Consider the following 12,788-nt stretch of genomic DNA (forward strand, 5'->3'; position numbering starts at 1 on the left):
AAAAAATAAGTTTAAAATAAATATTAGTACGACTTTTAAAGCAGAAGAGCTTAAATACATTTAAGCTGTAATTCTCAATATATACATCCAGCAATAACCTATCTTAATAAACAATAGAACATGTTCTAGACTGATTAGGATAAATATATATATAAACATATTTCTATATGAATATTACTGGTTTCCCCGGGGCTCTTTATATTATACACCGTCTTCTTCCTTGTAATAATTTTATCTTTTACTCAATATCAACTATATATGAATGCGTCAAAAAATAATCGATGACTATTGTTTGCAATATCCGAATGATTTGTTTGGAATTAAATTAATTTGTTTACGATCCGAGCTGAATGTTTCATTTTTCTGAATTTGTATGGACACATACGTTCTTCGTTATTAGTCGTTTTTAGCAATTTTCTCCTTATAGACGCAACAGATAGAAGAGATATTACTAGCAATCAAAAGCTTTTATTTTTCGCTGCAAGTCTATACCCTCTTTGATTTTTCGCGAACACTCCCTTTAATACCTGATACATTATTGTGAAAAGGATCTTCACAAGCAGGATTATCTCCGTTTACTGATGTACATTTGAAGCAGCCGATACTTTGCCCTTAACATTCAAACCATTGTATTGTCAAATCATCATCAAAAATTATTTATAATTTAGAGCTCAAATCAATCTAAATTTTTAGTTTTTAGTTTTCAATTTTTCTATTCAAGCAGTCGCGTTTTCTTCGAAATTCAATAAAATAAGAATTTCACGGATTTTATCTGTTTTTAAAAATATACAGTGAAAAAAAATACTTTGAGAAATGATTATTTTAATTTTGATTTTGTATAACATTTCCTGTTTTGATTTGGTATAACATTTCCTGTTTTGATTTGGTATAACATTTCCTGTTTTGGTATAACATTTCCTGTTTTGGCGTTTATTGGACACGAACAAAGGATAATGAAGACTTCAATTGAAATTTGTATTTAGTGTTACCAAATAGAGTAGAACAGAGAAATGGATCAATTATACACGACGTCACAAGTGTCAAATATAACAAGGAAAACAAAATTTTCTCACATTATTTGTTTTTCAAGATTAATTAAAAAAGTGTAAAAACAGAAAATTAAGAACACATAAAATTGCACCTTTTTTACTGTAAAATAAGCACTTTATTCTAAAATTATCATTATTAATAATTTTGTCGGACACACAAACACTTGTGACGTCAGAATACAGCTGCACTGCGACTGTGAAAATTCTACGTTGCCATCTATTGTACTAGAAACTATTTGGGTGTTACTCTTATTTGAATCTGAGGTTTTTACTGAAACTGCGGCGCTCCTCTCTGAATGCTGAGCACATCCAAAGAATTTTAGATACAGGGTGTCCAACGAAACATGACAATGAAGAGAAAGCACAAAATCAAAAGAGTCAAAATCTTTACTTTACAATTGATACAGAAGGAGAAGGAGGAGGAGAAGGAGGAGACGCAGATCTTTTACCTGTTCGAATACTGATTTGAGCGTAGATAAAGAAGAAAAGATATTTCCAGATCATCTTGTCAGAACATACATCTCTAGAATTATCAGTTTTTGTTGTTGTTATTGATAGACAGCTAAATAACTAAACATTGGGCCTCATATACAATCAAAATCCAAATCCCTTCCTGTGATGTATAGTAAAAGTTTACTGTACTGTAATTTACTGTAATTTATTGTACTATAAAAATGTATTCTCTCCGTCTAACGTACTGTAAAAACCTATTGTCCCTCTCTTTTAATGTACTGCAAAAATCTTGATCTCCTTCTCCTTAAATATGGTCTGAAAAATGCGCACTAAATACAACATTTAAAAAACAAAAAATATTAAATACAAAATAAGCAACGTTAGGATACATAGAATAGAATAATAGAAACTGCTCGGAAATAATATTATATAAAATATATGTATTATATTTTATTTATTTAAGCCTTAAACCCGTAAAACAGGGGAATATGATGATGATTGTTTTTATTTTACGTAGTCCAATAAACATGAAATAAACAATTATGCAAGTTGCAGTTTCACAGACACAATTCACTTGATAATTTGATTTTCAACCTATTTACATTTGAACAACATCAAATATACATAAGTTTGATTTACTATAGTTTTTTCCTGTGAGGGTAAAAGTTTGTTTATAATTTACAAAAAAATTTTACTTTTGGAGATAAAGATTATTCACGAAGCAAGAGTATTGAGTCTTGCCAAATATTTATGGACCATGAAGTAAATTTATTTTCAAGAAAACTCATTTAAACTTTAAACTTTCTAGAGTGAGAACAAGAAAACTGAGAAATAGGAAGACGACATTAAACCAACAATTAAGTGTATTTGATTATGATGTTACTTTACATAGCAAACAATTTTATTAGACACTTCTTAGATCATTTATTTCATGCTCATTAGAATAGTTAAAGGGTAATAAATTCAGTCTAAAAGTCGTTTTTTTATTCCAAAGTTTTCTCGTTCTGACTGTATAAAAATATAAAGTAATAGCGTAGGGGAAAATAGTTTTCACTCTCCTTGTAAACTGGGTGCTACGGAAACTATTTCATATAATTCTTGGGGTTTACACAAAATTCGGCCAGAATTTATACAATATACATGGTTCAGATTCATTTTCCAAGAAAACTTTTGCGTTTTTGCTGGTTCGCCAAAAATAGTGAATATAATTTGTTTCTGCCTATTTATATAATCAAACACATTATATTTATAAACCAATATCGGTACTAATCTAAAGATAAACTATGCAAATAATCTTCCCCCTCCCTCATCTGATGTTTGTTCTGCACTATAAAGATTTTACAATGAGAATACAGGAAAACAGATGGGAGGGTGGGGGGCTATGAGTTTTTTCCTGTATACGCCCTTGAAAGTTCTCCTCACCTCTAAATATAGAATTTACATTATTCCCACTTTTCCTCTTTACACAATCTGAAACTAAAAAAAAGGTGTTTTTTTCAAAATTTGAATGCGTAATTTTCTTTCTTCTCTGAAATCCACAATTTGACTTCTAGAAAATTCAAAGAGGCAATGCATGTTCATCACATTTTACAAATTTATTTTATAATATCGTTGAGAATCCATTGACTTTTTAATAGAGTATCACAAATGATTATGAAATCCCTTTTTTCGTTACAATCAGTTTATTAAGTTAAAAACATACTTAATGAAATTTTGTTCTTCATAAAAATACAGTATATGTGACATTTTTATTAATATTGTTCAGTTTAAATAGATAATCATTAGATCAATAGATAAACAAATTGAGTTTAGACAGATATAAACAGATTTTCTTGTAGCTAATTTCAAGCGACCCTACATGACGATTCAAAATGAGAACCTTTATTTCTCTTTTTCTATTTTAAAATAAATCATTTTTTATTTCTAATTCACTAAAGTCTGACTTCGAGGATGTATGCAGGAGTGAAGAAATAATTACATTGACAGAATTCAACACCGTTAATTAGAGAAATACTTTCTTATTAATGCTGAGGTAAAGATTTGAAGACCACCGTTTAATCATACGTATAACACATATAAATGTGCTTGCCAGTCGGATCGCTTCACGTACAAGGGTGCTAGAGCGTCGGGAAACTGCCCTTAATATATAGTTTTTTATTACTCGAATCAGCTCGTCCCGAATGGTAAATCATTGCAAAAATTCTTTAATATACTAACTTAAAATGGAAGAAGACATTCAAAACTATACACCAACTGTCATGTTTCTTGGAACACCCTGTATTTAATTGGAGGATCGCATGAAAGTACATCTACACTCTATAAGTCCCTTAAAGATATTAATCCCCAAGTATAGAGATTGAAAAGTTTCAAGCGAGTAAACAGAGCTGGGAACTTTAGAATGGTGGATATCGAGATTAATGCTTAATCCTCTCTCTTCGAGATTAAATATTTAGATCAACAAATTTGATTCTAGGAACGCCAGATTTGTTCTTTTTCTTGACTGAAAGGGCCTTCACTTAATTTCTCACCCATTTATTTATTAATACATTAGTCAATATTAGTTAAAAAAGAATCTCAAACGTATTATTAAATATTTTTCTTCACCGATTAATTTACAAAATGGCAGACAACATATTCTTTATTTTTTAGAAATTGCGGATTTCTCTCGTGTGATAGAATTTATTTTCAAGGCTGTCATTGAACAATACAATTGAGAAAACATTTTACGGATATCAAAAGAGAGAGAAATTGAGTGTACCTCTGTGCCAAGATACTATGTCCGATTTACAACGGTACCCTTGAAACCTTACTCTTATAACAAATATTTAAGATATGTCGTTTCCTGGCTCAAAAAGTTTTTATTTCTGTGACTCTCTCCTTTGCTTCTAATAAACAACAAATTATACGCCGAGAAACCGCGAATGAAAATAAACAGTTTAAAGAAACCAAGGTTTCAAGATACCGTTATAAATCAGGCCTTGCCATCTTTAAGAATAAAACCATCAAGTTGAGAAGATTATTAAAAAAATTTAAAGTTTACCATAGTGTCCTGTAATCTTTATACAATCTGAGGCGGGGTAGAGACCATCCCGCCCCTTCCTCCCGCCCATACAAGGAGTCTCGTACAAATCTAAATAGTTAAATAGATATCAGTGAAAAAGCAATAATCTTCTCATAAAAGTTTATTAATAAACTAGGTTTAGAATCAAGCGTAGTTACTTCCGCCGTTTACATGCCTTTGGTCGTAAATTACGATTTTAGCTATTTTTTCCTGTATTCCTAGTAAATATAAGCATATTGATATTAGCTGGGAACCCAGCATTGTCTGGATAACGACTAAAACTTTAGCTTTTTGATATTCTGAAAAATATCTTTAAAAAATCCCCTTTTTGTCACCACACAATCATATAATCATCTTTTAATACTTTAATACCCATCTTGATTTATTTTGACCATTTTCTTCTCGCCAAAATAAGTGTTTTGATCTACACAAAAAAAATACAAAAATCTCAAATGAGATTGAAAGTTTTAAAAAAAATTCTCAGATTTTTATTTTAATTGTTACAAAAAAAACGTCAGGACTTGTTTAAGATGAATTTAAGCTTTTATATCAAGATAGGGGTTTCATTTTCACTCTTAAAGGCACTTATTGTTTCACTCTTAAAGGGACTTATTGTTTCTCTCTTAAAGGGACTTATTGTTTCACTCTTAAAGGGACTTATTGTTTCACTCTTAAAGGGACTTATTGTTTCACTCTTAAAGGGACTGTCAGCGTAATTCAAGTGACCAGCCTCCATGCAAAGATGGCAATGTTCATTTTTGACAATTTCCCCATTGCTTTCTAGAAGTAAGAATTCAAGCTTTCAAATAGTTTATATACACATAATAATGGAAACAAAGCGGTCCATTAACATATTGTTTTAATGTTTACTTTGTGACTTCGATCTGATAAAAAATGTGAAAGAAACTTTCGTTTTTCTGACTCGAAAAGTATCAAATTATTATAATTTCCCGTTGCTTCTCATAAGCAAGAAATGCGGAAGTCACTTTGGTGGAGAAACCGGAAATGAAAATAAACAGTTGAAATCAACAAGGATATAGATCAGAAAAACCTAATATAAGAGTACAACTGGACCTTTAACGGTAATATTAGGTGTCCCGGTCACATTTAACGGTAATATTAGACGTCCTGATCACATTTAACGGTAATATTAGGTGTCCTGGTCACATTTAACGGTAATATTAGACGTCCTGATCACATTTAACGGTAATATTAGGTGTCCCGGTTTTGTAGAGATTTAAATATTCTTTTTAAAATTTAAGACTGTAAATAAAAAAATTCCTTTGTATTCAGAAAAAAATGTGCTTTACATTAATGTTACAGCAAAGTCTCAAATATGATTTATAAAAATGAAAATTTGTTATAAATAATGAAAATTTTAGTTCACTTTTTGCAGAGAAACCGGAAATGAAAAGTTTACAGAAACAAAATCATGGATATCTAATTCATACTTTATCAGACAAAGCTTTTGTGGGTACCATGGTAAATCGGGCATTGCCTTCTTTGCATGGAGGTTCCCTGGACATTGTCTTTCAAAGGAATATATGTTAAATTTTTAAATTAAGAAAGTAATGTAAAACTGCACTGCAAAGAACAATGAATGTAAAAAAATACAGATAAATTCCGTAAAATTTCATCTTTTGTGAGTAACCCTGTTTATTATGAGAATACTAATTTTCAGCTGTAAATATATGCAGTGAATATATTTCTACTGATCAGCCAGCTGCCGGCAACTATAAAATAAATATTTACACAGCTCTTTATAGAAAACCTTTTCTGCCTTTAGGGATAGCGGGCTCTAGAATACTTTCTTATTTGGGGCCCGGGAACGTTTCATTTTTTTGGACAAAATTACAATATTATTGCTGTACGATCTTTAATCAATTGCAAAATGATTAAAAATTCCAATTAAATGTTAAAAAGGAAAGATAATATTTTCGTAAATTGTATCAACGCCATACAGGGTTAACTCACAAATGATCTATAGAGACGACTGGATGGAATCTATCAATTTTTTGATTCTGTGCAACAGCAAGCTGTTTTCTTCATTGCCAATTCATCCATATATAACATTGAAAGACTATAATTTTTAACAAAGAACAAATTCGACCAATTCTGCAAGCTTTTGGGTCGTCAGTATTTAATCATTCTTTGTGGGTAACCATATATTTTAGAATTATATTAAAGCAATTCATTAAATTTAATTCAAACCCAAAAATTTAAAATGTCTCCATGTACAATAAAAAAACGTAGTTAGATATCTAACTCAATCTCTGAGAATCTAACAGAAGATGTAAAAATATATGCGTGCATTACTGCTACGACTCTGTGATCTCTTGACTCCTTGATTTTATTCTGTTACATTGTACATTTTGGAAATTCTATACGGTTTTAAATATACTTAAGTTTCACGGAACATGACAGTTGGTAAATAGTTCTGAAGGTCGTCTTCCATCCATTGAAGGCTGTTTGCAGTTTATATCGTTTAAAAAATCTTTTGCTCAAATATATTTTACTTTTTAGTTAATTTTCCTATAATATGACTCCTCTATAATATTTTATTATTGTCTTTGGTATTGAACAACGGAAAAAATTATGGAAGAAGACATTTCAAACTATTTACCAACTGTCATGTTCCGTGAGACACCCTGTAGCTCTCAAATGAGAGAAGATATGATTGAAAACATAAGATTTGAATTCTTCTAGCAATTTACCCAAGTTTGACGTGCACAATATCTGAACGTGAGATGGTATTTGAAGTGCAAAGGAAGCATGTCTGATTTGATTTACACGCGGCACCCTAAAAAAATTGATCTGATCAAGAATGAATGAGATTTCCTTGTTTTTCTCTTTGACAATTGGGGTTTCCCTGTAATAATTTATGGATTACTACAACAGAAAGGTTTAAGGAAATTGACAGAATTAAACACTTGTCATCCCAGAAAAACGACGGCCTGCTATCTTTAGTCATTTAAAGTTAAAAAACCAGTTTCTTTGATTTTGATAAATTTCGGTACTAAATTTACCATTAAAAACAAATTAATTGCCGGAAGACTTAGATGTTGTGGCACGGAGGACCGTACGGTTGTAGATTATGAATGCCAGGAGACAAAAAAGATAATGTGACATGGAAGGGATAAATGTTGTGGCTTATGACCATCAATCAAATATTCCTGTTTGCATCACTTTTAACATTTCAATTTATCTGAATCAAAATTTAAATAGATTTATAAACCTGATAGCAGTGTCACACTGTTAAGAAAACCAAACATTCTGTTTGTAATATCGAAGAACCAAGAGCAATCCGAAAATTTTGTCCGAAATAATGAACAAAATTGAGAACTCAAAAATTTTGCATTCTTAACAATGAGCTCGTCTTTCGGCAATTCAGAAATTACAAAATTTTAGAATTTCTTTTAGCATTAGTTTATTTCTAATAAACCGTTTTATATTTAGTTTTTACATAAAGGGTTCCAGGTAAAGACGACAGGAAACTCTCAAAATGAGACGAGGTCAATGTTAAATCAACTATATATTCTGCCTTAGATATAGTTATTTAACGTCATATTTAATGATTATACAAAAAAGTTTACTATTGCGGGTAATCGTGAATGCAAGGAAACAGATAGTATAAATTCTGTACAATCGTCTCTAGTCTCATTGGAACACAGGAACCCCCCCCCCCCCCACACTGGATAAGGAAAATTTATTGTTTTCGGGGCCCAGACGGGTGCTCTTTGGGAGCCCCCCCCCCAAAAAAAAAATTCAGCCCCTCTACCACTCCTGGACAAATTCCTGAATACGCCCCTGAATGTATTAAACGTTTTCAGAGAATAACGAATTTCTCTTAAAATAATAAACAAGAAACTTTGACATTTCAACAGACTTCCCTAAAAGCATCAGGAAAAAATCGGATCTCAGAGAGAATGACATTATAAGCTCCTGTTTCAGATATCTGAACAAACGTTTTTGAAAACCGAATCTCCCTTACAAAGGACGACTTCTGTAATCTATGTAGTTAATGAATGAGGAAAGAGTAGCTTATAATAAAAGATTACATCCGGCAAACTTTTCAAATTGATATTTGGAAAATTTTAAAAAGTGTTCAAAGTCTAAAACCGAACTTCCTGAAAAAAACTTCGTAACGTTAACATCAGTCGTGTTTTTAAGGACTAAAAATTCAGGGGTATATATTTTGCTAAAAATCATTACCCTAGGGTTTCTTTTACGCTGAATTTGGGAAAATATATGATTTTTCGGTTAAAAAGAAAGAAAAAAAATACTTAGTTGAAACAAAAATGTTGATGCAGCTGCTAATGTTCAGTTTAAAGTCTAGTTAAGGATTGAATAAGGTTAAAGTTTGAGTAATATCTAGCCGACTTTTTTTCAATAAACGAAAAAAGAAAGGAAATCTTTAATAAATATAATTTTTCTCTACTAAACTGAGAATGCAGAACAGAAAACAAGTTCTAATAAGGGTTTCGAATTTGAACACGTAAAAGACCTTAAGGAACCTTTTCAAAAACCGTCGAGTGTTATGCACAATTAACGACCTTTGAAAATTAACTGATTTTTAATCTACCCTTGGGACATTTAAAAAACATTAACGGGACGATCATTACATATGAAGTTGATCCGGAATATTAATCCAGGGATTTAATGCAAGGAAAGTTATTTCAGAGGTGTACGCCTCTTTTGTACTGCAGTGTACTGTCACTGGGCGGTAATGTAAACACAAGACGGACGCCGGAGCCTGACATGGGATCCATCTTTCACATAAAAAATCAATGAAATATTCTGGTCATAGGAAACTAGTATGTGAATTATCATAATTATAAAATGTAATGCTTTTAACCTCCTCGGATACTAAACGTACATGCATCTATTCTTGTTTACAACTTCCGCCCAGAGAGAACTGGTTTCAATATGTACGCAGAGTATACGCGACCGCAATTAACTTTCCTTGCATTATAACTATGTATTAATCGGCCCGTTAACTTATTTCTAAACATCTCACCAAGCTCTGTGTATTATATAGGGGTGGATTTTTATTAAAACAGATTCTGCCGTTTAAATCATAGGATTCTAACACGCACAAGGTGAATCATAATCTATGTAGTCTCCACGGTATCCTAACATATTTACATAAAACTAACAACTAGAAAAATTCACATTTGTGAGAAACTGAGAAAAAAGGAATAAAACTCCTGCTTAAAGGGACAACAGACGAATAATTTCAAGTAACCCTCCATTTAAAACGATACAATTCCGATTCACAACGATGTCCTTAATTCCTTATTAAAGGGAGTGACCGGCAATATATGGTGGTTGAACCGAACATGTAGTATAGTGGACACATTTGAGACATAAATAACCTTTCTACGACGTATACTTACTGAGTTTGAGCGCTAAGCTGACCTTCAAAATCATGAATTTGGGTGGGTGCGTTTCCATAATCGATTTTTTTAAATCATTAAATAACGACGACAAAAAATGTGAACAAAATTCTACAGTTAACTAATTAGTTGTTTTAGTTGATTAGGAACAGTTTGAGAAAGTAATCATCGAAAATAATTTAGTTTCTAATTTCTATGATCTCTTATTATTAACAATGAACTTCTGGAATTTTTATTGAGAAGACGACATTAGGAGAATTTGTAGAAATCTGCGAACAAATTCACAGAAAATAAGAAATACAATATGATGAAAATGAAATAATTGATTCTAGCATTGATTTACTGACAAATGTCTTTTTAGAAATATGTTTAACATCTTTCAAGTTTGCTAAAGAATATATTCTGTCGTTAATTAAAAAATAAAACTGTTCTGAAACAGTAACCACCAAAATTCATGATTTTGAACGTCAACTTTGCACTCAAACGTAATTATACATCGTGGAACTGGAAACGTTATATGACTCAAATGGATCCTAAGAACTGTTTCTACAATACTCCAATCTCAGTTCAACCACCATACATTGCCGGACACTCCCTTAAACATGTGAAAATAAGATATAAATTTTTAAATTACCTAAGTTATCGAGATAAAAAACCCGCAATGGAAAAACATCAATTTTTACAAGAACAAAATAGAAACATTTAAAGGTTTAAAGGTACCGTTGTGTATTATGCGGCAACTCTCTAAATAAGCGTCATTTGAAGTTTTTGAAAATTCGTCTCCAGTCTCCTTTAAATACAAATAGTACTGGGTTAACCGTAAGTGCGAGATTCTATCTTACTTTACGAAATGTTTTAATTTTTTTTTACATACGATGGTTCTCCACAGCTTTTGTACAACATATTTCTCTTTCAGGGATATTTATTTTGCATATTTTTCAAAGTCAAACTCAGGGAGTGAGGTTGAGTAAAACTCGGGGTGAGAGGGTGATTTTTTTTCGCGAAAATATCTACCCCTGTCTTTATTAACTTTTAAATGACTAAGCTCTTCAAACCATCATAGTTAAAATAGATTCATGTAGTCAATTAAATCTTATTCATTTTGGGTAACCCTGTACAATTTGCATACGTGCTAAAAATTTTCCTTTAAATTTCACTCCAGTTTCTTCCCAATTAAAAAAGAACAAGTTTTAAGCTCAAAATTTTATTGAAGAACTTAAACATTTGAGAACAAATTAAAACGCTGTGACTGAATTTTGAGAAAAGGTCCATTCTGTACCTAAAGTAAAATTAAAGTCCTGAAAAATAATCTTACCAACCAGCACCTTTGAGTCTGGAAAAATCTCCAAATATCTCGACAAAAAATCCCCGAAAATCTGCGCCCGCTGCTCCCGCGTAGTATTCTCGACCCGTTCCCGCCGGTCTCCCGACTGGAAATCTCCAAAAATCCCGAAAATCTCCGAATTCTCCCCCCGACTCCCGTTAATGGTTCCGGTGCTGCCGGAAGGGCTAAAAAATAATACAATAAATTTACAAATTCAGGATTATATTCAGTTTTCTTTTAATGGACATTACAATATTTCATGATTAAGCTTGGGGGGAAGACTAACATTTAAATACAGAATTGCTGGAGGGGAGGGTTACAAAGTGATAAGATTACAGTATATTAAAGTACCGAGATTATCTCAATGCATAAATGAGTTGAATGCAATCAGGAAGTTTTCATCTCCTTGGTGTCTAGTCGTCTGATCGATCAGATCGCCCGGAATGACGTCTTCTGCGGGAATCAGAATCAACAGACCTAGATCGAGATTTCTTGCGATCCCTAGAGCGATCCCGCGGAGTTCGGGAGCGGTTACGATCCCTAGAGCGATCACGATCACGGCCTCGAGACCGGTCCGGGGATCGACCTCCTCTCCGACCTCCACGGGATCTTGATCTGGATCGACGGCCACCGCCTCGACCCCCTCGGTCACCACCCCCACCTCGACCACCACCGTAATCGCGATCAGGTCGATCGTAGCGAGCATATTGAACACTCAACTCACGACCATCAAACTTTCTACCATCCAGAGCATCAATGGCGTCCTCTGCATCGTCCCTAAAAATATAATTTATAATCAAGATATATAGTGCGACTACAAGTTTATGCAAGCATTTTTTAAAATTCCTGTTTTTCTCGGCGATACGTACATTTTTCTTTTTTAAAAAATGAAAGGAATATGTTTTTTTTCTTCAGTTTTCATAAAAATATCCACAAGAAAATGAGAGTGGAATTATGCAATCGTACCGGTTTCCCTGAGAGCAGATCCGATCATGGATACACCAAGAAAAAGGGGAAAAGAGGTTTGAGATTAAAATTTTCAAGAATTTAAAAACTAAGTCAGTAAAATTTCTATTTAATTTTTTTTTTGAACATTTTTCACATAACTATCAGTTTTTGGGAAATTGTTGGAAAATGACAAGACAATAAATAATGTTCCAAAAATATTTTATGTGTTGTGCAAAATATGTCTTCCCCCGTTTTTTATGACTACTCTGATATTATATGATAAAAATTTCTGTAAAATGTGTTAAAGATCCTGCTCCAATATTTTCACGCCGAAAACAATTACTGTCAGCTTCCACGGATTAAAATAATTGAAAACATCTCATACTATCAAACTTAACCCAACACATTTCTTTGATGCTTCTATATTTCAAAAAAAAAACGCGTTTTGAACAAACATTAATAAAAACGCGTTTTGAACAAACATGAAGAAAAACGCGCAAATCCAGGGGTGTATATTTTCTAAGTTATCCCCCCCCGCCGCCCCCCCCCCGGGTGGA

At 32.3% G+C, this 12,788-nt stretch overlaps 2 protein-coding genes across 4 annotated transcripts in view; both read right to left on the reverse strand.

Moving 5' to 3' along the window:
* LOC111712290 (uncharacterized) overlaps window positions 1-3,064 on the reverse strand; it is a gene marked incomplete in the record, with an annotated part of 8,909 nt that extends 5,845 nt beyond the window's left edge. Inside the window, 3 exon segments of the mRNA XM_023486863.1 lie at window positions 528-611; window positions 1,499-1,572; window positions 2,925-3,064. Coding sequence (XP_023342631.1) covers window positions 528-611; window positions 1,499-1,553 — 139 coding nt within the window.
* An 8,083-nt stretch (window positions 3,065-11,147) lies between these two features.
* LOC111712295 (serine/arginine-rich splicing factor 2) overlaps window positions 11,148-12,788 on the reverse strand; it is a 4,819-nt gene continuing 3,178 nt past the window's right edge. The window contains exons 4-5 of one of the 3 annotated variants that reach the window (XR_002767419.1): window positions 11,635-12,060; window positions 11,148-11,238 (exon numbers count right to left, since the gene is read on the reverse strand). Coding sequence is in view for 1 of the 3 variants with exons in the window: in XM_023486867.1 (XP_023342635.1) it covers window positions 11,697-12,060 (364 nt within the window). In the remaining 2 variants the exon portion in view is untranslated. Of the gene's footprint in view, window positions 11,239-11,360; window positions 11,469-11,488; window positions 12,061-12,788 lie in introns of those variants that run through there. The other 2 variants (XR_002767418.1, XM_023486867.1) reach the window with 2 other exon arrangements.

The sequence above is a fragment of the Eurytemora carolleeae genome, unplaced genomic scaffold, assembly GCF_000591075.1.
Source record: "Eurytemora carolleeae unplaced genomic scaffold, Eaff_2.0 scaffold1255, whole genome shotgun sequence".
NCBI classification, from domain to species: Eukaryota; Metazoa; Arthropoda; class Copepoda; order Calanoida; family Temoridae; genus Eurytemora; species Eurytemora carolleeae.